The 24,988-nt window shown below is 40.5% G+C and overlaps 1 protein-coding gene across 1 annotated transcript in view; it reads right to left on the minus strand.

Moving 5' to 3' along the window:
• Window positions 1-24,988, minus strand: part of Abca13 (ATP binding cassette subfamily A member 13) — a 437,491-nt gene that overhangs the window by 295,361 nt on the left and 117,142 nt on the right. Inside the window, exons 21-27 of the mRNA XM_031342061.1 lie at window positions 21,704-21,867; window positions 20,913-20,992; window positions 19,853-19,974; window positions 13,606-13,800; window positions 10,030-10,194; window positions 8,422-8,599; window positions 6,615-6,754 (exon numbers count right to left, since the gene is read on the minus strand). Of these exons, the coding sequence (XP_031197921.1) occupies window positions 6,615-6,754; window positions 8,422-8,599; window positions 10,030-10,194; window positions 13,606-13,800; window positions 19,853-19,974; window positions 20,913-20,992; window positions 21,704-21,867 (1,044 nt within the window). The remainder of the gene's footprint in view (window positions 1-6,614; window positions 6,755-8,421; window positions 8,600-10,029; window positions 10,195-13,605; window positions 13,801-19,852; window positions 19,975-20,912; window positions 20,993-21,703; window positions 21,868-24,988) is intronic.

Here is a 24,988-nt window from a genome sequence, read left to right on the forward strand (position 1 = left end):
CAGGGCAGGGCAGGGAAGGGAAGGGAAAAGGGAATGTAATAAGAAAAAGTAAAGGGACAGACTGCCTGCAATGGAATAAAATTCAGGAAATAAGATAACAGCTCTGAGCTTATATTTTTCTTTGCAATACCTAGTATTTTTCTATTTATGTCTCCACTCAGTTTCTCTTACCACTCCTCCAAGGAGAGTGAGGAATTTTAACAATAGATAACTGGAGCTCTTCAGAGTAAATGCCACTTCAATGTTCACTGTCAAAAAGGAACATTCCCCAGTTTCTACTCAGCCTGCTTCATATTAGAAAGAGCCATGTATGACAGATGGAGGCATGGCTAAATGGATGGAGGAACAGGTAAATGGACAGATAAATGGGTGGGTGGTTGTATTTGCAAGGATAGATTGTAGGAAGATGTACGATGCTTGGCTTAAGAAAACATTGGAGGAACCAAGCTTGTCAAACACACAGACCTATTTTCTTTAATGGAAGGAAAGGAATAACACCTGGTCACCTGGAAGGCTGGAGTCCTGACAACATGGTGATCTTCTTGCTATTCTGTGGAGCTAGTCTTCCCCAGTGCCCCAATATCCTGAGTGGTGTTTAGGCCCTTATCCTAAGCTTACTCTCTCAGTCAATAGAACCCCATCCTTATGAAACAGGTCCTGTATACTTTGCATCCTCCTAACAGCATCTATCCTTATGCTATTATAAATCCTTCCTCCTTAGGCCCATGCCCTGAGCTCTGTTTAGCAATCAAATCAGTAGAACTCATTCTTACTGTGAAGGTCACAAGTGCTTTACTACTTTGCTAGAAAGTTTCTATGTAACTATGCCTAAAGTTTTGTTGTGATAATTGTCACATGAAAACCTATTTTCCAAAGTTTTACTCTGCTTAAATGTGTAAGAGGAATAAATCACAAGATCAAACTCTGGAAGTTTTGACCCACAACTTCTGGTTTGCACAAATGGTGACGAACTAAGTTTCATGTAAATCATCTCCTCACAGGCCATGAGGCTTTCAGGATCCCTGAACCGAAGAGAATCAGTAGTCCCACAAAGAAAATGGACCTGGACTTTGACCTTCCCAGAGGGCATGGCTTGATATGCTCTCCTTCAGTAGAGACTAAATGACAGGATAACTCCCATTTCGTGGTCATAAACATTAACTGGTAGAAATGGTCTAAAGGTATAATAATGGAAGTCCACAGCATCTCAGATATACAAAGGAGCGTTGTATAGTCATCTCTATGGGCTTGTATAATATCTAGTCTCACATAACAAGCAAACCTTAGAGACCTGATGTTTTACAAGGGTTTGTATCTGAAAAGTTTTTCATAAAATATAATTACTCTTACCCTGGACAACACTGCTGAATTTCAATAAATGACTCCATATCTGGCATTTTCACCCACCTGAAACCTTGCTCCAGTCTGAGCCATTAAAAACTTACTCTCAAATCACTGGTGAGATACACTTAATCAGAAAGCACATTTCTATGAATTCCATTCTCTCCACAGGGCTCCATGGGGACAATGTCAACTTGCCTGGGGGTCTTGTGAGTTCCCTTCAACCACTGCTCTGAAAATGTTAACAGTCTATGCAGTCTCTGCTGGCTCTAGCTCAGTCTTGGGCAATATCTACTCTCTGACATAGTCCAATTTCAATAAATATCCAAGCCAACTGCCTCATATCTACTCATCAATTATATACTTATTTGTAGTATAGAACTACTAAATAGAAAGATAGCAATGACTTGTGTTCACCTTTAACCTGTATAATTCATTCTTTTCCTCCAAGTAATGAGCTTCTAAAGACAGGGTTGTAAAGGCAGGTAAAAGGCCACACCTAATATTACACATCTATATAAAAGGTAGTTCATGTTCTTAATTAGCTAACCAGTACTTCAACTGGTGAAGTGCAAATTGCATATACAGAATCCTTACTGTTTGATGGCTAGCATCAAAGATATTATCAATAAAAAATAACCCAGCAGTATAGGTCCCAAACTTTACTTTGAATCACAGATTTTCATTTAATAGTCAATACACTTGAAAATGTAGATTTCCCTAGCCTTTATTATTTTGCATTACTAAAATGGTCCTAATTGTGCTTCAGACTTGTGAGAAATGTCAACAACATATCTGGAAGTGTCCATTCTTATGTTTAAATCTTTTAAAAGAAGTATTCAATGAACAGTAGTTTTACAACTGAGACAATAAAATTATCATGTTAGAATTCCAAAAATATGAGAGCAGTAACATGGTTCATTTGGCATCCGCTCCTATTCAGATACAATCAGAAAATCAGTAGAAAGATGACAATGAAGATCACTTTCTCCCCATAATAATCTGACATCCCAATTCCAAAGCTTGAAGCTAGCCTATGCATTGAAAGCCATCACCCTAATCTGTTCTGTCTCTCTGATTGTGTCTCCCCACCATGACCAGTTACACTTAGAGCAGTAACTGAACTGTATACACATGTGAATTCATGAAAAGAAAACAATGAAATGTACCAGAAAAAGTATTAGATAAAACACCGAATGGGAAATCAAAAGAACCTGGGATTGAGTATAAAAGTTACTCAACCCTAAAACTCAGATTCTTCATTTGGGAACAGAAAATGCCAACTGCTAATCTCTATAGTAGATCTGCATCACTGACAAGGTGCCCAGCCAGTGCAGGCTCATGGTATAAGGGTTAGAGGAGATAGATTTTCCTCCATCTCTTCTTCCATCTTCTTTCAAATTTATACTTGATTAGAAGTACTACTTGAGAACTGATGAGTGGTATAGAAACTCTATGCCTCAAAAGTCTCATTTCGCTAAAGAAACAATTTATGACTGACTGCTCCAGTCATCAAGTTAGCATCTTGCAACTCTCCTATCACCCCTCTTCTCACTGATGAGGATGGACCCTGTCATCTTTCTCCTTTGGTACAACATTAAGTTTGCATACTTCTTCTGATATTCCAGAGTGTAGATGCTCAGGCATCTCTCTGCCTTTTACTGCTGTGCTCTCTTCAATGCAGTTTAGAACTCAAGTCAGAGATGAAAGGCTACTTCCACAAAGGTGCAGTCTATTCTCTGCCAGTCTCTGCCATTCCTGCAGTCTCCAGTGTTCTCTATTACTGACCAATCCTCTCTTATTCCTATGCTTTTCATAGTAATGATCATCCATATTAAACTTGCTCTGCTTTCTTTATCTTCTTAGTCTCTTCCTATTACCTTGAAATGTAACAAAATTTACACTGTGCTCAGAAAATGGTAATAACTAAGAAGAAAAGATAACAAAATTCTCTATGTTAAGACTACTTAAGCATGCCAAGAAGGTGAAGTTTTTGAACTCTCTTCAATCATTTTAGAAGGTGACAGAGGTAAAAAGCACAGGGATCAAATGACGGGAGGTTGATGCAGGGACACTAATCCTTTGATGCCTTTTATAAGGTAAGGCTCTACATTATAGTCATAAAGTGACCACAATCACCAGGAGGGTCCAGTTGTAAGGAATCCACATGGTTTTTACTCTCTGGCTCCTGCTCCCAGCACAGATCCCAATATAGAAAGTTCCTGGACTGCAGGGAGAGCTGGAAATGGACCATCACCCACCAGTCCCCTTGTTCCTCACTGCACGCTGTCCTTGGTCTGCAGAAATCTGCTCAGTCACAGGTCAGTAGGCCCACAGAAATAGGCAGGTCTAATATCTTCTTCCATGACCTCTGAGTAAATGACTGTCAGAATGAAAAAGACATTCTTTGTTCTCCAGCCCAGGAGGTCTCTTGTGACCAAAGAGAAGAGAATACTTGGCTCAATACTAGGGAAACATTTTAATTAAGAAAGCAGTCTGAACAGCACCACCTCCTCCTTGTCACCCAGCTGGCCTTGAAACAGAAACCTTCATGTCTCTGTACATTCCACTAATTCAGCACAGGTCTCACTTGCTCTCATTGTGTCCTGTTGGTTCTGCAGAAGACAAGAGACAGCAGTACTGTGCCCTGTCCTGGCTTGAACAGAGGATTTGAATGATTTATCTGATGGGCATCCAGCTCTCACTTTTCAGGTGGAGGAAAAGAGTGCTTTTAAGCAAAGCAGTAAGCCTGGGGCCACACATAATTTGGCAGAGGAGTGCTTAAACCCCATCTTCCTGACCAATAGATTACAATTCTTGGTGCCAACCTCAGCTTCACAAATTGAATCATAGAAAATCACCCATTTGCATTAATATTTTCCTGTAAAAATAGTAGTTTTCTATGTTTCTGTCTAATCAGAAATAACGAAGAAGCTAAGACTAAGCAGCACCCACAGATGTCCAGCATTGGCCAAGATCCACTCTGAAAATTGTCATCATCAGCCCAGTTCATGTTGTGCACACAGCTTAGAGATTATTGACATTAACATAAATGATACAGGCTAATCAAGAGATATGGCTAGCACAAGATGTATGGGGCTGTTACAGCCAGAACATGGCCTACTATTTTACAGTGAAGAATTCTCACAAGTACAAGACACTCTGAAATAATAACAAACATACTGTATACCAAATTCATAAAACAGTAGCATAATTGTCAGTATTAAATTTAGTGCAGCACACACAATTCTCTGTCCTCTATTTTATCCAAAGCACTAGCATCATCACAAACACATGAGTAATGCATTGTGCAATGACTTGAAGTCAGCTATGTTGCCAAAGGGCAGTAAGAATTTCTCAGCTCCATTATAACCTTATAAGACCACCAACAATTGTGTGATCCATCACTGCCTGAAATACTGCTATGGGGAGAATAGCTTCCATTTACAGCTTCATTCACTCCAATGGCATAGATAGCATTGCAGGAAGTATCTCTCTGCTGTGTGGAACACGTGACCCTGTGTTTAAAGACCAGAACCAATTTTCATAAAACAAAATGACCATAGGTGACTACAAGAATAATTTATCCGAGGGACAATGGCATTAAGTCAGCTTTATGAGTGTACATGGGAGACAGTGCATGGTCTCTGGTGACATTAACTAGGTAGAACAAGACGGGGCACAGTCTCCAGACATGGAAACAAGCAGAGTAGACATTTACTCTTACACTACTCAGCAGCCTACACCTTACTCAGCAGCCAAGCAAGAACCAGTGAGATCGATTGTGTCTGGTTCTTCTGAAACCCTTATTCTGAGAACACTGATGTAATTAATGTGTGTCCCCTTCTCCAACCCTGTATCCAAGGTCTGGACCACCGCATCACTGGCTGCATTTCACATTATACTATTTTTTGTTTCCTCAGCTGCTTGCCTTTTCTTCCACACTTCTGAAGAGGATACCATCAGTGAAAAACACAACACAGCATGTAATATGGTATAAATATATGTCAATGATATTAATATGTATTAGGATAAAAATCCATAGCTTTTTTTTTTTGAAAAAAATTAACTAATACACAGACATTTTCTATGAAATTCCTGAATTATGGAAGACCTCAGTAAGTTTTATACACATAGGGTATTGCCTAGCATTGGCTTTGGCCAGAGTGCTAGTATGAGCATCTCTTCCAGGTGTGATGGCAGAATGACAACCTTGAGCAGAGCTTCAAATGGAGTAGCTACTAGAGGTCTTAGTCAAGTCTCCTGATAGCTAGCATTCTATCATAGTAACTTAGACTTTGGCAAACATCTCTCCTAGAGGACATTTTAAAGTTAAAAAAAAAAATATGAAGTTTATAAATACTATAGAGGGCATGCTGGGGGCTGTGCAGCCACAGGCTAAGTGGCAGGTGGCAAGTGCCCAGGAGGCTTGCTGTGACATCCCATAGCAGTCTCAAGGGGAATAAATTTTGTTCTCTTGAAAATGCATTGGGCCAAAAATAACTCACTGGTCCTATGACCACGTAGTACTTTTAAGTTACTACTAGTACTTAAAACTTGGAGTTTGTCATTCATGAATAGGATCTTCTGTATTTAAAAATAAGATCAAATTGTTCCTGTGTCTTTGGAAAAGTGACCATTTAAGATGCCTGCTGGCTCACAACCTCCCCAGAAACAAGAAAAGACTCCTGGGAAAATACAGCATAATTGTTTACAAAGAAATAAGATAAGAAAACCCCCAGGAAGACACAATTTTTAATGCAAATATTAATAGGAGGTCTTTGAATAATGTGACTAGAGAAGCTATACAATATACTAAAAGGTGAGTGATCAAAAACTCCATAAGGTATATACTCATGATTTAGGAGATCAGTTTGCAGGTGCATCACTGAATTCTCTCTTTAGTATCATATGCATCAAGTAAAATGGATTAAATTCATTCCCTGTGTTTTCCTCATCTGTGCCCCCTTACGTGACCTGAAACTGCCCTATTTGTAGTTGTCCTTAATTTTTGATATTAAGGTTAGTGAGTTCACTGCACTGGTAATTCTAAATTACCCTCCCTGCCTCCAAAGCTTCCCTAAGCCAATTGCTCAGCGAATCCACACATAACATCAAGAATGTCAGGGAAATGTCAGGACAAAACTAGCTGAAATCCACATCAAAAATGTTATGTAACACAATGAACATAGTAATTCCATTACATATGTAACAATTTCTTCCTGATACAATGTGTTGCATGAGCTACAAAAATCTTACTTGTTTTAACTTACCTTTTGAATGACCTCATTAATCTCTGGAGAATTTGGTGTATATAATATTTTTCCATGTAATACAGGTTTTAGAAAAGACCATACCAGTGCACCATTTGGAAACTGTAGAATTTCCTGATAAAGCTTCAAACAGAATGGTGCTGCCAAATGAAAAGAGTAAGGAAACTATTAGGTTGATAAAGAATGTCCAGTTAATGTTGAAACTGGCATACTATGCCTTAATTTCCACTATGCCTTAATTTTCAATGAATTGGCTCATATACTTTCAGGATGAATCTCTGAACTGTACTTCCAGTTTTCATGTTCCTGTCTTAGCATTCCTTGTCCCCTAAGAAACATCAAGATCCCGCCTTCCAAGCTGTTGTCTCAAATAGTGATGGCTCAGACACTTAAAAAAGAGATTGGGGGTTATTTTTAATGTGGTTTTAATGAAGAAAATTCTTTCTTCAATAACCATAATGTTGAGAATAAAAAGACCTTTTTCTCATGTAGTCACTTTGTCAAGTTGCTCCTGGATTCGCTCTGATAATCCAAATAAAAGTACCACAATCACTACTTTTAGTACATTAAATCATACTACGTTGACTCAAACAATTCCTTATGGTGCTTCCCATTGTAAAGCTAAGTGACTTCAATAACAAGTCTACTTATGTTGTCTAAATCCATAGGCAATTCACCAGTCTAATGATTGGTAATGAATTATTACATTTATGAATAATAATAATTACATCAGTATAACCAGTTCTTTTATCCCCCCCAAAAAAAGTGGTAAGCCTTGAAAGAGTATTGAAAGAGCACTGTTATGTTGACCTTATGTTGTGATTCACATGGGTTTGTGTTTTGATAAGTACTGTTTTGATCATTGTGTTAATTTTATATTTCCAAGTATCATTTTTTTATTAAAAATCTAAAAAATTTGATAAAACTATCCCCTAAAATTTAAGCTAATCATATAACTACAAATTAATCCTTGAATCATTGACTATAGAGGTTATTCTAGTTTAATAACTTGCTTTTTAAACCACAAGCTTAATTAACATATGGGATAGGTCTTATGTTAGGAATAATCATGGTATACATAAAGCAAGAAACTCAAATCCAAAGGTTATCAATGATTACTGAGATGAAAAAAATTCAGTTAAGCAATTTAATGTTCTCTCAGCTTCTGAAATGTCCTCTGAAAAGGGAGGATTGCATTGCTCTCTAATGGTTTCTGTGACAACCATTTAGAAAAAATGCAGAAAATGATCAACAAAGATTGGTCCTCAGTGTTAACCAACTGACTGAACAAATGAATGAATGAGGTGATGGATGGATGGATGGATGGATGGATGGATGGATGGATGGGATGAAAGGGTATATGGACAAGAAAAGATAATCAGTCAAGATTCTCAAATGACAAACAAAAAGAAATGAGCATTAGAGAAAGAAAAACAAAACTTATTAAAATTAAATACCTCTAATATAGGTCTTCACTACCAAATGACCCCAATGTTTGACAGCTATACAACATATTTAACAGCTATGGAATACACTGGCCTACTGCCAAAATGATCCCTAACACTGTTATCAACATTGTTTACCCTAGGATACCCAAGGGTCTGCGGTTTCAAATCTTTTAGACTTGGTTTTTGAAGACATGGCTAGGAAGATTGGTCTGTGATTAAGGGCCCTGGGACCTATCAGTGAGTACTTAAAACTCAATGCCATCATGTGCCACCAGAGGGCAGCACAGAATGCACACCTCATCATGCAGACCCAGTCATTACTGTACAGACCTACATAATGCAGGTGACACTTGTCTTACTTGAGTCATGAGGAATGTTGAACTTCTCTTTGTCATCTTCCAAGAGCTCATTAACTCTGGGTAAATTAACGAACATGTTAGAATTGCTGAGGAAAGACTCCTGGTCCTTACAGAGAAGCTTCATTACAGACTGGAAGGAGGTAAAAGCTGAACTTCTGGCTTGGCCATTAGATGAAACCTGAGCATAAGAAAAGCAAATTTCCAGGCAGGCAGTTGTGGCACACACCTTTAATCCCAGCCCTCAGGAGGTAAAGGCAAAAGGATCTCTTGAGTCTGAGGTCACCCTGGTCTACAGAATGAGTTCCAGGACAGCCAGGATACACAGAGGAAGTCTGTCTCTTAAAAACAAAACAAAACAAAACAAAACAAAAACTTCCAGTTATATGTGACTTCAAACTGTTTTCTCAGACCTCTGGAAGTGTAGTTTCATCTTTGACTAAATATACAGAGGAAAGAATAGACTCTGCTTGAATCTGTCATGTTCTTGAGAAACAACTGAAATCACTACAATGATTTTTTTTTCTAGGAAATTATGTGGTAGAAGAAAATCCACACATTTCATATTCACTCATTCACACACATTCAGACACTCATATTCACACTACATTCACACACACTCATGCATAGTCACACACTCAAACACATTCACACAAACACATGTTCACATACATTCATGCATATTCACATTCATACATATTCATGTATACATTCACACTCAGATTCATGTATATGCACAAACATTTATATATATACAAACACAATTGCCACACATATACCTAGTCTCTCTCTCTCTCTCTCTCTCTCTCTCTCTCTCTCTCTCTCTCTCTCTCTTTCTCTCTCTCTCTCATACACACATACACACAAAGAGATAGAGAGAGTCATAACCTCTTACATTCATACACCTCTTTGTTTGTCCAGTAATAATCCATCAAATAACATGACTATCTCAAATAACTTAATAGTCTTAGCATGTGTTCACACTGCTAAGCTAATTCTGATTCTTGACAGCTGCCCAAATTACCCATCAACTGATGAGTACATGAAAATATTGTTTGGAAGGATTCTGAGTACATCATTATCCTGGTCCTCATGTACCTCCAATTTACCTTACCTATCCCTGGTTGGTTCCATCCCAGGTAGAAGGACTTCAAGCAAAAGCTAATGCCAAACTACTATCCTAATTCAAGTCTGTGTTTGCATTAGAGGAAAATGATCTGTAATTTGTAAGCCAATTATTTATATGTAAATAAATGTTCTAAGGTTCTTGAAAGCAATTTGCTCTCAGAATTAAGTTAAACAAGCCCTTGAAATCTCATCTGTGCTAATAATTGACTTAGAAGATTTTTATTTCATAGACAAAAGCATGAGCCATCTCAGCTTCTTCATTGGTGGGACATAGGTCGTCAGCACTTTTCATGAAGGTTTTAGGGCAAAGTCAGGCCCTACTTCCATGCTGTTAGCTCCAGAGCCATTAAAAAGTGTCCTTGTCCATATACACTGTGGTCCTATAAAAGTATTGATACTAGAAGAGAAACAAAATGAAAAGAGAACAAACAGAAAAGAGAAAAGGCTAAAACATTTCCCCCATTGTGCAGTGATCAAACATACCTGTTGGAAGTCTGGCATGTCCAGCAAGGCAGTGATTTTAAATGTGTGAAGAAACTCAGGGAGGTATTCAAGGGCTTGCTGGGCTCTAGCAAGGATAGAGCTGAGGCTAGCAATGACATCCAACAGAGACTTCAGCAAGCCATTTGCTTCAGAGGGTATCAGAGTCTTACAGGATTGGAAAGAATAGAAAAAAAAAACAGAATAATCAATACTATTTCTATTCTCACAAGTATCTCTGAGCGGTGAAAACCTGTTCTCTTGATTTTACTCTCTCTTCAACCTCAAAGCCGTATTTGTTGCACTCTATAAAAATTCTGTGTTGGGGGTAAATGTAACGGTGTTTTGTAGAGCACATGAAATTATAGCAGTATTGTAAAATTGTAAAACAGCAACTAATTGTTAGAATTTGAAGCACTTTCCAAATATTTCTTCATATTATTTAGATGACTAAGGTAGATTTTGAGAAGAAGCTCAAAATAAAAGTGTTTTATGTGACTTTCATGCATGAATGCCCCAGCACAGAGCTCCTAGCACCCCAGGGTGAGGCATGAGCAAATGGAGATCCTGGGAAATGAAAGGCTACCTGGAGTCTACCAGTGAGAAAAGTTCAGGGCTGCAAACTAGACCAGTAAAAGTGTCCTCAGAAACCCCTTTGTGCTTAGGTCCTCTGACACACAACACATCTTGCTCCTTGTCTGTATATCCCCAATTACAGGACATAAATTGCAGAAATTGGGATTCTTTTCTACCTTGATCATTTATGTGAAAGATGCAAATAGAGCAGCATCTTTAATATTGGGTATACTGTGATTACTTTTTTGTTGACTATGATAACTTAGCAGGCAGCCCCCTGCCCACAAGTGGGAAACATCAGAGGGATTTCCCCTCCCTCTGTGGGTCATCTGCATCCTGGATTTCAGTCCTTCAGACTGGGCCAAAAAGTTCAATATTCATCAATTTTCAGTTTTGCTCTCTGGGGTTCTGCCAGCTGTACAGTTCATATTTCCTACTGTGTTCTGATAATGATGACATACCCAACATGCTAAGAAATTGGAGACTGCAGAAACAGGAGAAAGGGTGTGGCTTTTGTCAGTGTCCGACTCCCCTTTCTACTTGCAGCTGTCACCTACAAGTGACCCTCGAGGACCCTGATTTGTGCTGGAAAGTGACTGTGATTCCAGCATGGGTAATGTTAACCCAGCAGAGCTAACTTCATCAAAGGCTTCCAGGGCTGTCAGAAAGTGAGACAGAAAGTTCCTGTAAAATAGGGCTACACTTAAATCTCAGCAATGATACATGTGCCTGTGTACACGGAACACCTCCCCATCTCTAAATGACATCCCATCACATCTCTCATACACTTGTGCATAAGGAAAGTGTCTGATAAATGGAGTTATTATTAATGGTAGAGTCACCATTGCTGTGTCGATGGAGACAGGATCCAATCTAGTATCTAATTTTCCAAAGAAATCTTGATAGGGATGGTAGCCCTTATCTAAGTACTTATTTGGCCCTTAGCAACCTGGAAAGGCCTTTGTGGGCATGCTGGATCAGGCACTAAAATGGGCTAAAAGATAGACTGGTATAAATGTCTTCCAAGGTACAAGGTAAAGTTGGAAGAGTGGGCTATGATGCCAAAGTCTAAGCTCCTTGGCATGTCAGCTGGAAGTGTCAATTCTACCAAGACAGAGAACCTATAAAATATGAAGGAAATTTCAAAATGTTTATCTTCCTCAAGACTTTAAAGTACATTCATTCTAAAAAATTAGTATTTGTACTTAGAGACTACATGTATATGGATGTGAGGGTGTAAGGGCATAGATATGGGTAGGTAGATAAACATTTGCTGGAGGCTTCCTGGCCTGACAAAGGGGAAGGAGACCATGAAATCTGTAAGAACAAATTTAATCTTTTCTAGCCCAAGACCATTCTCCTGAACATGGAATACCAGCAGTTGCCTTGTCCTGTTGCAAATCTGGGCCTTTCTGATGGTGTATGTGCCACATCTCCTCAGGAGGAAATGGTAGAACTCTGAGGAAAGCATGGGCAAGAGCAGGTGAGAGGGTCATGGGAATTTATGTAAAGGTTCATGTGTGGAGATGAGAAAGAACTTCTAGAAAGGGTGGCTGAGAATAGGAAGCAAGGCTGAGAATTGGTGCATGGGGTGAGGCCTGAGACAGCTCTGCCCGCTTCCCACCTGTACTTCTCTGAGGATTTATCCTCATGTTGTTTCAGACCTTCCATACTTTATGGAGGGGTGCTGTAGGGCAGGTAAATAACTGGTATACACAGGAACACAGAGCTGCTGTATTGCCCACCCCTCTTCACCTTTCCATGGCTGCACTGGTAGAGCTGGATGCACCTAACACAGAAGATGAATCCTACAAATCCAGGGGATGGGAAAGATGAGAGCTATAGCATGGGAGGCACAGCACCCGCCTTGGCAGCAGATGAATGAACTAGGCCTGCTTCCTTAGACACTCAAGATGCTGGGTCTTACTTAGTATGTAGAGAAATCCAACTATAGGAACTAGGAACATTTCTTTCTTGTGATCCCTCCTTACTGCCAGGTGCTCAATGTCTCAATGGCCCTGACCCTACAGACACATTGTAAGGTCTTCTAGCCTTCCCTTTATTGGACAAGATTTAATTGAGAAGCCCATCCCCAGAGTCAGTCAGCAAGTGACCCACCCCCAAGTGACTGAGGCTAAAATAGAATCCCTCATTGCTGGTTGATGCTGCAGCTAGTACCAAAGATCCTGGACCATTCCTAGATCTAAACAACCTGGAAGCCAAAAATATTTTTATGAATCTATAGTGTATAGGCACAGACTTTTTTCTTGTCGGTATTCCAGAAGGAATACAGTATAACAAGTGTTTATATAGCATTTATTAGCTTGCAGGTATTATACATAATGAAGTGAAGTTAAAGGATGTAGAAAATGTGCTGGTTGGATTTTGTCAAGTGGGCACAAACCTAGACATATCTGGGAAGAGAAACCAACACTGAAAAACAATGATCTAAAAAAAATAAAATAAATAAATAATAATAATAATAATAATAATAATAATAGTTAAAGTAAAAAAAAGAAAAGAAAAACAATGATCTATCAGATTGACATGGAGGCAAGTCTTGGGAGCATTTTCTTAAATAGTGATTGATGTGGGAGGACCCAGCTCACTTCGGGCAGTGCTACTTATGGGCTGGTGGTCCTGGTTGCTCTAAATAAAACAGGCTGAGCAAGCCATGGGGAGCAAGCCAGTAAACAGCATTCCTCCACGGTTCCTGCCCTGACTTCCTTCAATGATGGATTATGATATGAAAATGTAAGATGAATTAATCCTGTGCTTCCTAAGTTGCTTCTGGTCATGGCCCTGACCACAGCAACAGAAACCTAACCAGTATGGAAGAATTATACCTAGGTTCTATACCTCATACTCTTTCATACAAGGCACTAAGCTCCCTTGAGTTTGAAGTCTGAGGATGCACACAGCTGCATACCCAGTACCAGTGTGAAGTTAGCACAGTCACAGGAGCAGGTCCCCTGCAGTGCCCCCATCGGACACAGTCCTTACTTTGTAAATGAGGTTCCTCAGGTTCAGGTTCTGGCCCATGATCACAAGCAGAGAGAAGACTTGAGACCCAGGCAGGTTGCAGAGTTCCCTTGTGGCAAACCAGGATTTTTCACTCTCAGGAAACGTCAGCAGGAGATGGAGGATTTCTTCATCACATTTTCCAGACAAAGCAATGGTGAGGACACTGGAGAGAACCTGTTGTGAAGCATGTGGATCAGACAGAAGCAAACCCAGTGAAGTATTTCTTCAGCTCCCTAGACCTTGCCTCCTCATGAAAAACAAACACCTAGAAACTCAGAAGACTCACTCAGAGACACAGGGTCTCTATGACCTTTCCATCACTGTGACAAAATGTCTCAGGCAAACACCCATGATGAAGAAAGATTTATTTTGCCTCATAGTTACAGCAGTTTTGTTCCATAGTCTACCAGCCTGCCAAGGAGCACATCTTGGTGAATGCACATGGTGGAAGCAAGCTGATCACCTCATGGTGCTCAGGAAACAAGGAGGAAGAAAGCAAGGCTGCTGGTCCCAGTTTCCCCCTTTAAAGATGCCAAAGTCACTGTCCCTAGGACCTAACTTCTTCCAACTAGGAGCCATTTCCTGAAGAGACCAAATATTTACAACGTGGGCCTCTGAGGATAACCTGGATCCAGACCACAGCTTGGTCCAAGCATTTTGAACTGAAACTGCAAGTCATTCATTCTCTGTCTGCACAGCTTCCCTTTCTTTGAGCACTCTGGCACTAGCTGTTGTAGATTCTTTCCTCCCTCTCTCTGCAGCATCTGTTGTGCACTCACTCACCTCTCACCCGCTCTGCCCAGGCCCCTGAGGTTGCCTGTTCCACAGCTCTTGGGACTTGTCTGCAGATGCTGTTTCACTCCCCTTTGCCTTCAGTTGGCTAGATCCTTCACTTTTCACTGTTAACATGTAGGAAACTAGTAATTTTAAAGCAATTTTGCCTCCCTTACTTCTAGATTATAAAAGGTCATTTCCAAGCTTTTCATAGTTTCCTTAAAAAAATAAAAGCATAGAAACTCAGAAGGAGTCACAGAAGGCAGACTCTATCTGTTTATACAGCATTGGTGTTCTGTGGTGCATTCAAGGACTCGGGTGCCTCTTCACTGGAGCTCATCTCTCAGTTACTGACCTTGTAAAAAAAATTGCAATAAATGTAAAACATAGGGGATCAGATATCATATTGCGTATTTACAGCTGCCGTGGGTGTGATCACTGTGAAATGCCCTAGCCAACAATTCACCCTTTATGTGAATCCAATGATAAGAGATATAGTGTCAAATTAGAAGGCTTGCAGTCGAAGAAGGCTCACTGGGTACTTCCACATGCTATGAAGTCAGTAAGAGACAATATAGTAGTGTATCAGTCATGGATCCCCAGAGATGCTAAAATTAAGAGACAGACAGAACTTCATCTAAACTAAGGAAAACATGGATTTAGGAGTTGAAGAGATAGCTAGCCAGATAAAGCACTGGCTGTGAAAAGAAGAATAGAATTTGGATCCCCAGCATCTCTGCAAAACATCACCATGGCAGCCTATCTTTAACCCTAGCACTGGGGATCTGGATGTAAGAAATTCCCTGGAACAAGCTGGTTAGCCAGACTAAGCGAATCAGCAAGCTAAGGGTTCAAGTAAGAGATGTTACCTCAATATAGAAGGTAGAGAATGATGCCAATGTTACCTTCTGGCCTCCATGAACACATGAACACACACACATACTCTGGCCTCCATGAACACATGAACGCACATACACACATACACATACTCACATGTGCATATACACCTGCAAACATTCAAGAAGAAAAACAAAAAGAAAGCCAAGACTTATGGCTCAGGTATTGTGGGGACTTGCTAGAACCATCTGTGTAGTAGCCAGAGGCTGAGAACCCAAAGATGAGGTGCTGCTGCAACTGGAGTTTAGAGGCCACAGAAAGCTATGCCCTTCTTGTTCAGGGGACCTCAGTAGTTTTTCTCTTAAAGTCTGGAATGGCTTAAATGACGCTTGACATTTCCAGGAGAGAAACCCACCTTAAATGAAATCTAATTATCTAATACTATTCTCATCTTAAAAAAAAAAAACCACTACTATGGCAAGGGCATTTAGGAAAATGCCACTTTCACATGTAACTAGCCAAAAGGGTTTTATGCATGGTAGTAGAACCAACACGTTTCTTTATACCTGTTTGTAGATGTGCTCTGGCAGTTTCCAGGAATCCCTAAGGGTGTAGTGTGGGCACTAGCCTGCCTTTCATTGCTGCATTTGCTCAGTTATGTAAAGATGGCTTCAGGATAGAACTTGACTGGGAAATGGGGCTCACCCAAAAATAAGGCATCAACTCCAAAAGGGATGCTCCCAACTCTGGGTGAGCAGGAGCCCACGCTGGCCCCATAAAAGACCTCAACACTTGTTGAAAACCTCTGTCCCCGCCTCTATCCAATGTGTCACGCAATGTTAACAGCTGTTTGAACTTAAGGTTATTTCTTAGAATTTGTCTAAAGGTGAAGCTTTCTGTCTTGAAACTTTTGGCACCTTGCCTACCAAATAAAGATCCCACAGAGAGCCTCTCATTACCACCCAGGAGAACCGGCTGCTTAGGTTTGTTGACATTCCTTTGTGGGTTTTGTTGTTGTTATTGTTGTCATTGTTTTGGTTTTTTGTGGGGTTTTTTGCTGTTTATCTTTTTTAATAAATCACCACACCTGTTTTTCTCATTGGAAAGACACCTGAATCAAGTAGCACAAGTAAGAAATATAAAGCTGAGGAAACACTGTTACTCAGAAACACACATTGTTTCCACTCAGAGCACTGCAGGCAACTCAGACTTTGCTCTGGTCCGTACCAAAGATCCTGCGTTTCTTGTGTGTTTCCCATGCATCCATGTTTGACTTGGAAATCTGCAGAGGGACCAAGGGCCTGGGCAGGTATTTCCCCACTCTTGGCATATAGACATAGTCACGTGGAAGTTATTTGATTTAAAACTAGTGATAATCCCCATGAGAGGCCCTCACCATTTTCAGCAAGAGCTGACATGAGGCGGGATTAGGGGTTATCTGAAGAGTTTGCTGATGGAGTGCATGGATCTAAGACCTGGGGGAGGGGTGTGGGTTGAACAGATTGAACATGTGGCCATGAGTCAAGGGCAGGGCTGAAGGTGTGGTTCTGCTATTACACACCTAATAATTTTATACATTGAGGTAGAGATAAAATTCCAGCAAGGTAGGAGGTGCTCTGTTCGATCTTTGTGTGAGCAGCAAGGACATGCTGATAGCAATGCAGGTCAATGTGGATCTATGAGGACAATGACTGATAAGAAAGCAAAATCAGGTCAAACAGGGAAAACTGATCCTGCATACTTTAGTGAGCATCACTCTACTCTGGAGCTAGGGCTGAGCTCTGACCTATGGACATGATAAAGACCCAGATAGAAGAGAAGAGTGGAAGAGATCAGAGAGCCATAGACTCTATCTAGGACTGAGCCCCAGGCTGAAGTCAGTGATAAAGCCAATGTTAGAGGGATCTGATCCAAGCTCACACTGAATGACTTTAGAGATACTGCAATTCCATCTAAAAAACCCCATGTAAAAGTTTCCATGTCTTCACAATAGTAATAAGATGACCCAATACCTCCAGGAATTGCAAAAGAGAGTCTCTGAAAAGCAGGGGACAGGTATGCAAGTGTTCAGTAGTGTTCCTCAGGGTGTTTGCAATGATCAGCCAAAATGCACCTTTCTCTGTAGTACTTCAAGAAAAATGAGAATAGAAATTGGATAGAATCATTAATTGAAAAAGACATTTATGTTTAAGACAGTCAGGGCGAAGAGGGGAATGAAGACAGAGAGGGAGGAGAGGAGAGAAAGAGACAGAAGCTTATCAATTTGTTCTGTGTTTTCATATTCCTGAACAGAACCATCTCACAGTGGAAAGGCATCGCTGGGCTCTGCATCCACGGGGACAGCCTCCCGCAGCATGAAATGAAGAGATACTCCCCAGGAGAAGGCAGAGGGAGATGAAGCCCAAAGCAAGAGGTTAGACTAGAAGAGCTTCAGAATCCAACACATCTCTGGAGTCTAAGATGTTAGGTTTTAATGAAATGATGTTATGTTCAAGAAAGGAGTCCAGGAAGAGAGGAACTGCCCAGGTCAACCCTGGCAAGGAAGGGAAAACAAGGAAGCCAGGCCCTTGCCTGCTTCAGCGCTTCAATATCTCAAGTGCTAATAATGCTCAGAATTTTAGCTCCATCTCCAATGTCCCTTGCTCAAGCATGCTTCCTGTGGCTGTCTTTCCCCATCACTGAGCTACATGTATGGCACAAGACTTCCTATTGTCTTCTCTACACTGTCAGCATTGCATATTTAATGAGCTCTCCTCACAGAAGTTTGGCTGTGTATAGAGCAATGCTTTTGATGCACAGCATCTAAGAACCAGGCTTGATGCACGGAAAGATATTGAGTGGACAACGGAAAGAGCAAGCAAAGGTTTCTGCAGCTTTCCAAGGAACCCAGCACTGAAAATATATCTTGAAGATCACCTGGAATGAGTTCAATGTAATGAATTTGTAAACTGACTGATAAGACTATGGGAAAAAAAAAACCAGGGTCACACAAAAGGAGATAGGACTACAAACAAGAAGTAGCCATCAACTTGATACTCAGATTTCTAGAAGAAAACAGAGTCCAAAGTGTCACCTGCTAAGAGGCGATGGATATGTGTGATGTCAGTGCACATATGTACTCATTAATGTGAATAACCGCATGTGTTTGAACAGCGAGAATGCATTTGTTAGTCCCTGACCAAGTTCCTATGGATCCATCTACTTAGGTGACCACAGTGGTTGTAGAGATGCATAGAAATGTACACTGACTGGGGGGGGGGGGGACCACAAAATCAACTATGCTATAATTGTTACTGCATAACCCACTAGCTCACTGTACAGCCCATCTGACCATAGAACATCAGTGACACCTGGTGGCTGCCCGCTACTAAGCATGCAGCAAGGCAGGCAGCAAAGCAGAAATCTCTGCTCAAACTAAAGTAGATCTTCAAACGTGGACCTTGAAATAAATGAGTTTATCAGTAAAGCTTCTATATGGGCAGCCTTGGACTGCTGCTCGAGTAGTCTGGCCACTGCTCCAGACTCCTGTTAGAAATATTCTACAGTGCAGTGTTCAAACTGTGGCAGTCCCTATTTCCACTGAAGGTTGCCTAGTTGAAGAAATGTTTCCAAAGCTCCACTCTCTCCTGAGCTCCCTCCTCCTTCATCTCCACACTTCGTGGGCACGTGGTATGTAATGAGATACAATTGATGTTTGTTATTGAAAGTAGATACTGACTTTCTTGTGATAAGTAACTTTGTGATACTATAGTTTGCATTTTTGATCCCTGGCCTTTCATCTATTTCATTCCTAATTTAGATTAATTGTTAATGAATCTACTTTCTAAGCTTGCATTGAACCTCAATTAGTAGGAATTAACATGAAATTCAATTTATATTGGAGCCTGTGTGATTGTCAATTGAAGCATTCGTGTATAAGCTGGTTTCTCAGTTCTCCGCAGAGGAAGTTAAACACCAGCACCACCCCAAAAGTACAGAAAACCACAAGCTAAGGATTCACGTGGCATGTGCTGTGGCTAACATGGCAGCTATCTGCTTCCCCTCTCTGCTGACAAGCGATACCCCTAAAACCATTTCAAAAAGATAAGAGATAAGCAACACATGGTGTACGGGTTTAAAACTACTCGTTTTCCCACTTCCTTAGCAACACTTCCCAGCCATACTAGGAAACCCAAGCCTGTCATTTTGCTCATCTGTCATGAGTCACAGCCATACCACATGACCAGAGTGTATGGCTATTTTCCATTCATGGCAGATTACATATTTTTAACTAGCTTTATTTGGGGATTTGAGATTTATGACACATATTGACACATATGGAATCATAAAAAGAAAAAAAAAAGAAATGGCCTTCATGCATCAGAATTAGAAATTACTAAAATAAATGCTGCCAGAAATCTTATCCAAATGAAAGTGATGGTACCAACTTATATCACCAGATGTTCACATCCTTCAGTGCCCTGCTTGTTTGCCTGGGCTCCTCTGATTTCAGCTACATCATTTGTATGGATATCCATTCCCCCCCCCACCAACTATGGAAGGGGAGAAGGCAGGAAAAGATGGTCAGGGCAGCTGCAGCAGTGAGGAGTCCCTTGTGATGAAAGCAGCCCTGTACCTTTGAATGGGAAATGTTGGCTTCTAAGATGCTGTGAATGGTTTCCTCAGAGATGTGGAAGAAGGAGCGAAGGTCCTCAGTTAATTTGGTGATGTTCTTCATCAAATCCTTTATTTTTACATCTGAAGAAAATACAAAAGGAAAACAGTTTATAGTAAATTTTCAAAAGTTTTATTGATTTAAAACAAAATTTGATGTTGCCGCCTAAATAAGAAGTTTCTCTCATGCTGTCCAGCTTATAGTAGACACTAGTTAAAGTTTCATCTTACTCTTCTAGGGCCGTCTGAGATCACTTCTTGCTTAAGTAAATAAAAAACTCCAGCTATGCAGTATCATCTAGTGAATGGCTGGCTCTGAGTCCGGGATGCTTTCATACTCAGTTTAGGAAGAATTCTTTCTGAATGAGCAGTGACCATGTGATGTAGAGATCTTATCTTTCTGAACAAGAAAATCATCACCTAAGGATGTGTGAGCATTCTTCACACTTTTCATATCAATGTTGTGTGAGGTTTAGGAACTGTGTACATGGAACAGGGACTCATAGGATCCAGTAGTTTGTGGAAGGGTAGAATGAGAAATCCAGACAACACAAGATTGCCTCCTTTCCTTTGTCTGACTTTTGGAACCTCGAGAATTTCCCCATGAAGCCTGAACAGCTCTGACTAGCTACATTCTAAATTGTTTGGCTGGTTTTTGCTTTTTGTTTTTGCACAAATCTTGCTTTTTAGTGTTTTATTTCAAATGTGTTGGAATAAAACACTAAATTTCTTTTTACTTAGTTTTTCTTCAATTAATGTATTTATTCACTTTATATCCTGATCACAGCTCTCCTCCTAGCCTCCCCCATACACAGCCCCTCTTAAATTGAAATGTAGTCACATCATTTCCCCCTTTCTCTCCTCCCTCCTCACACTGTTATGTCCCCCACTCCCTCCCAAATTCAAGGTCTCTTCTTCCCTAACAATGTGGCATAATTTTCCTTTTTTATGCTTCATTTTAATAATGTTGGACTCAAACACTAAATGTAATTTTTATTCAAACAAGCTGAGAAACCACATACCCTCTGTGACTGTGAAATTGCTAAGAAATGTCATAACAGGAATCTTTGACATCCAAGTCTCCTCGAGACTTTTGGTCAACCTAAAATGACAGAAAATTAAAATAAGACAAGATAAAACATTAGAAGCAACTGTTGGCATGAATAACCTTGCCTCTGTTCTAGGAGTTAGGCTGGATAACACAGGTTCCCTCTGATAAATGGACATACTCAGTCCTCTGATACTATCTGAGTGTGAATTTCCTCAGCACCAGGTTTCCAACATGTCCTTTCTCAGTCCAGTGCAGCAAATGAATCAGGGTGATGGCAACAGGATAAATGACTTCTCCCATACTTGGAAAATAAACAAAATAGATGATGGTGCGTCTGACAAATCATTGCAGGCCCAGGTAGATGGCTACTTCTCTGTACCTATGTCATATGCAGAGTATAAAGCCCCTGACATCTCCTATGGGGCTCATACTTTTAAACACATAAGAAGTTTGGGTCAAATATGAAGTCATTTGAAAAATGTGTCTGTTCATTCATTTATATAATGCCACACTGTCCTCCTGGATCCCGATATCTGACCCAGTATCTTACTTGTCTATACAGCTCACCTGACAGCAAAGGCTGCTGTTAGGATTTAACATGTAAATCATACTTATGGAAAGTCCTGGGGTTTGACTAGTATGTGGTGCCAATGTTATCTGAAATCAATAACTTCAGAAAGAATTCATTCCGAATGAACACTTAAGCACACATCTTTCAGAATTGAGAATACTGGGGAGGGCACAAGAGCATGTTACACACACCTGTGCATGTGCTGCTGGACTGTTCCCACCAAGGGCTGGCACATGCAGCTATGGCTGGAAGTATTTTCCAAGATGCTTTTTAAGCCTTGCAAGGCACTGGAAAAATTCCTGCTAAGACGTTCACAGTCCAGCTGATCGGGTGAGGACCATATCTTTCCAATTTCCTAGAAAATACAGCAGTATTTATCTGCACAAGCTTGAGGCTGGTTCACAGGTAAATGCAGACCTTAGTTATTTCCAGAAGTGTCAAGCAATGCTCCCATTTCCTCTGAACATGCACAGCCATCGAACAGGGCAAAACAACTTACTCTGCGGTACAGGACAGAAAACAAGTCACACCATGTTACCTGGTACTTAGTTTCCCAGAGACCAGTTCCTAGTTCCTCTCAATCACTCAGTGTTTAATAGGAAAATAAAATTTGAGAAAGAAAGAAAGAAAATTTAAAAAAAAAAAAACTAACATAAAAAAATTTGCACAGACGTGGAAATGTGTTGGAAGAGACAGTGAGAACAGATGTGTGAGCTCTGCTTTGTCAATCAAGGAAACGCAAATAAAACCTGCAGCGAGATCAGCTCCTCAAACTTTTTAAGCTGTCTACATAAAAGACAGGGATGATTAGGTTGAAGACATGGAAAAGGGGAACGGACCCATTATACGTTGTTGGTTGAAATGTACAGTAGTAACATTAAAGAAGATCATGTATGAGCTCCTCACAATGGCTGTACAATCCCAAATACCACTCCTGGGTCTATACCTAATGGAAAGGGAAGCAGGTGTGAGGGATAGGTCTCATGCTCACTGCAGCAAGCAACATGTGGGACTGACCTGAAGGTCCACTTAGAGAGGTGAATTGGTAAAGAACAAAAAAGCCTTACACACACTGTACAATACTATTCAGCCATGTGAAAGAAAGAAATCATGCCATTTGCATGACATAAATAATCCTAGAAGAAATGCTAAGTCAAATAAGTCAATTAAGAAAAAAAATAGACCAAATGAAGCCTGGGAGTCTAGCAGTGTGTAGTTGAGAGATGGGTTTGTGCAGTATATATTTAAATACTGATTTCTATGTCTAGACATCTGGTTGTGGTCCAGACAGCATCGTCAACCATCTCTGGTCTCTATGTTATAGAAAAATTATTTTCCATCACCCATGAATGGTTAATAAAAGGTTTGATCAGCCAACTCGCTGGAAAGAAGAGAAAAGGGTAAGTCTTCCCATTGGAGTCAGGAGGATAGAACAGGGGGATTCACCATGAGATCACCATGAGAGAGCAGTCATAATGATACACATGGATCAGAGTGAGCTAAGGCAAGACTCAGATTAAAGAAAAAGGATCGTGTAGATGGGAAATGGGCAGTCTTAAATGGTTTGACAGCTCAGTAACTGCTCAGTTTAGGCTTGCAACTTGTTAATAAGTGTATCACATCTTTGTGTCATTTATTCGGGAGCTAGAACAGGCTAAACAAGATGAAGAAATGTCCAGCAGTTATTTGGGAGCAAGGTGTTGAAACCTTCCCCCAAAGAATAATAGTTATACAGGGTCTGGGCAGGAGCAATGGCAAGAGTATGCTTCTTCTCCTGATGAACTAGAAAAAGACACAGCTTCTCCCACACTTAAATTTCCACTCATGACACATCCTCATGGATACAGACTCCTTCACCCTCCCCCTTCACTGTTCTGCAAACAGATACACAGACCCAGCTATTTCCTGTGTCCCCAGAAGAGCAGAAAGGAAATAGATGACAGACAACAGGCACACTTCTGCAAGACTAAGATGGTAAGACTGTGTCTCTCCATTTCTAACATGTTTCTATCACATACTGAGAGTGAGGCTCTCGCCAAGACATTTCACAGACCTGATGTTCCCCTTCCTCCATTGATGTCCCTCCAAATAGCATGCTGTGCTGAGACAAGAACTATAGGTACAATGAGCATTAGCTTGCCTGCCAACTCACTTCTGAGAACACAGGTGGAACTCACTTTGTCTATTGGAGCCTCTGCCCATGGCTTGCTCTCTCCCAGAATTCCCAGGTCGTCATTAATCTGATGTGCATATAGCACTCCACTGCTAGCATCATTCTTATATTTAACAAAGCTTTGATATAGAAATAATTACAAGGAAATAAAGCACAATGCTCTCCCATAGCAGGTATTGATAAAAGAAAAAAAATCCAACATTCTTGAGTATAGGTGCACCAGGTTGCAGTTAAGTAAAGAATTGAACATAAAGACTGACACTTGACTCTGCTAGTCTATAGCTTCATGAAGAACCACCCCATGCAAAAGGTAGTCTACAGGCCCTCCTTCTCTGAGTGAAGCAGACCTGCATCACTTAGGCCTGAGGCAGATGAGTAGACTCTTACTGGTTCCCAGAGGAAATATGAGGGTATATTCAGAAGCCCACAAGCCAATCTGATATTCCAGACACATTCTTTGATTTTAGTCAACCCCAAAGTGTCACTCTGTGGGCACTGATGTCTTTTGAAACCTAATTTCAAGTTCCTACTGATCCCAAGACAGTTTACTTTCTGCTGCTGGGAACACAATCTGAGAGGATAAAGATTTGACACTCTGAGCTCTCCTCATCTAGATTGGTGAGTGGAGCCCTATGCTAGTACTAAGCAAACTTCACAGAAAATACTTAGACATTAAACAGCTAAACACAACCAAGGTAGCCCTTTGCCTGACACAGAAAAACTCCATGATATCACATACCAAGGTTGTCAATTTGATATTCCTTTCATGAAGGAACATTAGCTGAGGAGTAGTTTCCATGAGACTGGCCTGTGGGCATGTCTCTGAAGCACGTCCTTCATTGCTGATTGACATCGGAGGGCCCATCCCACTGTGGGTGGTACTATCCTTAGACCAATGTTTTATAACAAAGCTAGTGAAACCCAAACTAGAGCAGAGCAGTAAGCAGCTGTACCACATGGTTTCTATTTTGAGTTCCTTCCTGCCTTTGTCTTTCCTTATGATAAATTATAACTTATAATCCAAATAAACTGTTTCTTCCCCTAAGTTGTTTTTAGTCATGGTGTTTATCACAGCAACAAAAACAAAACTAAGACATATTTTTCATTCTGACATGAGCAACTGTGTGCTGTCACCATCAAATCAGGGTCTTCTGCTCTTTATAAAAATTAGTATGGCCCCCATCAGAAGTACTCATGTGCACACACTGATATGAAATTGTGGATGTTGTCTTGGGGTCAGTTTCAAAAATCTGCACAATCATAAGCTTCTCTCAGCCCTCCAAAAATCAAGGATTTGGGTGTG

The sequence above is a fragment of the Mastomys coucha genome, unplaced genomic scaffold (genome assembly GCF_008632895.1).
Source record: "Mastomys coucha isolate ucsf_1 unplaced genomic scaffold, UCSF_Mcou_1 pScaffold22, whole genome shotgun sequence".
Lineage (NCBI taxonomy): Eukaryota > Metazoa > Chordata > Mammalia > Rodentia > Muridae > Mastomys > Mastomys coucha.